Genomic DNA, 1159 nt, shown 5'->3' on the forward strand with positions numbered 1-1159 from the left:
TACAGAAAAGTGTAAAATATAATAGAAAATTAATAATAAAGTAATTAATATAAGTATACTTAAAGAGATAACAGATGAATATAAATTAAAAGATAGATACATGAATATAAATGAAACAGGAAGGATAGTGAATATAAAAAAAAAAATACATTGAATAAACAATAACAAAAGATTTTGCTTAAAGTTAAAAATTATTGTAGATATAACTTATCATCATAGATGCCATCTTTATTTTCTATTTTTGATAATTTTATTTTTTAGTGAGAATATACAATTTAAATAAATTCATTTATCTTTTTCCAGATCGAAAAGAGATCCTCCATGGAGTCAGCGGTCACTTCAGAGGTGGCGAGCTGACGGCCATCATGGGACCGTCAGGATCCGGAAAGTCGACTCTTCTCAACATCCTCGCTGGTTACAAGTTAGTTCTTCTTCTTATTAAAATATCTCTCGACTCGTTTAGAAAGGCTCTTAGCAAATATACAGGCTCTTCAACACTTGATCAACAGCCTTAATTTTTCGAAAATAAATTTGGCAGGTCTTACATTAGTTATGGAAAATGGAATTTCTATAGTATTGTCGTACCTAGAGAAGGTGACTTCGTAACATTTTCCAATGTTCTCCAGCGCACTTTGGAATTTCCAAAGTAAAAAGGAATTTAAAATGAAATATCCTCATAGTACTCGTACAAGAGCCGGGGTGAAATAATGGCAGTTATTTTGGATTACTTTAATAAAAAAATATGTATAATTACTAGTCAAAATTGGTGAGTCTGCCAAGTATAGCTAGGGGGAATAAAAAATGGTGGATGTTTCAAAATATTTTTTTAAAAAATATTTTATTGAAATTTACAACTGTATACTACATAATACATTTAGTAAATATGATCTTAGTTAAAATGTAGTGTTATAGGCGTGTAGAGCAACTACCCATTGGGAGCACTCTAATGACATTTTACATTAGCTGGTCTCGTGGCCATCTTCTTTTCAGGCGCCTCGGAGGATTGTCAGGAATGGAAGAGGATGCAAGGTTAGAAACTAGTGGGTTTGAGTGGTTAGGGAGTTTATAATGAAAGGAGTGATATCTAGTTCGGGCTAGATGGGTTACATAGGGAACATTAAGGTCTTTATGTATGATTTTATTTGTGACAAAGTAAGGA

At 31.9% G+C, this 1159-nt stretch overlaps 1 protein-coding gene across 1 annotated transcript in view; it reads left to right on the top strand.

Moving 5' to 3' along the window:
- LOC106682081 (ATP-binding cassette subfamily G member 4) overlaps positions 1 to 1159 on the top strand; it is a 212126-nt gene that overhangs the window by 182461 nt on the left and 28506 nt on the right. Inside the window, exon 2 of the mRNA XM_014422781.2 lies at positions 304 to 421. Coding sequence (XP_014278267.1) covers positions 304 to 421 — 118 coding nt within the window. The remainder of the gene's footprint in view (positions 1 to 303; positions 422 to 1159) is intronic.

Source organism: Halyomorpha halys, unplaced genomic scaffold, assembly GCF_000696795.3.
Source record: "Halyomorpha halys isolate HHAL.00 unplaced genomic scaffold, Hhal_1.1 Scaffold2.1, whole genome shotgun sequence".
NCBI classification, from domain to species: Eukaryota; Metazoa; Arthropoda; class Insecta; order Hemiptera; family Pentatomidae; genus Halyomorpha; species Halyomorpha halys.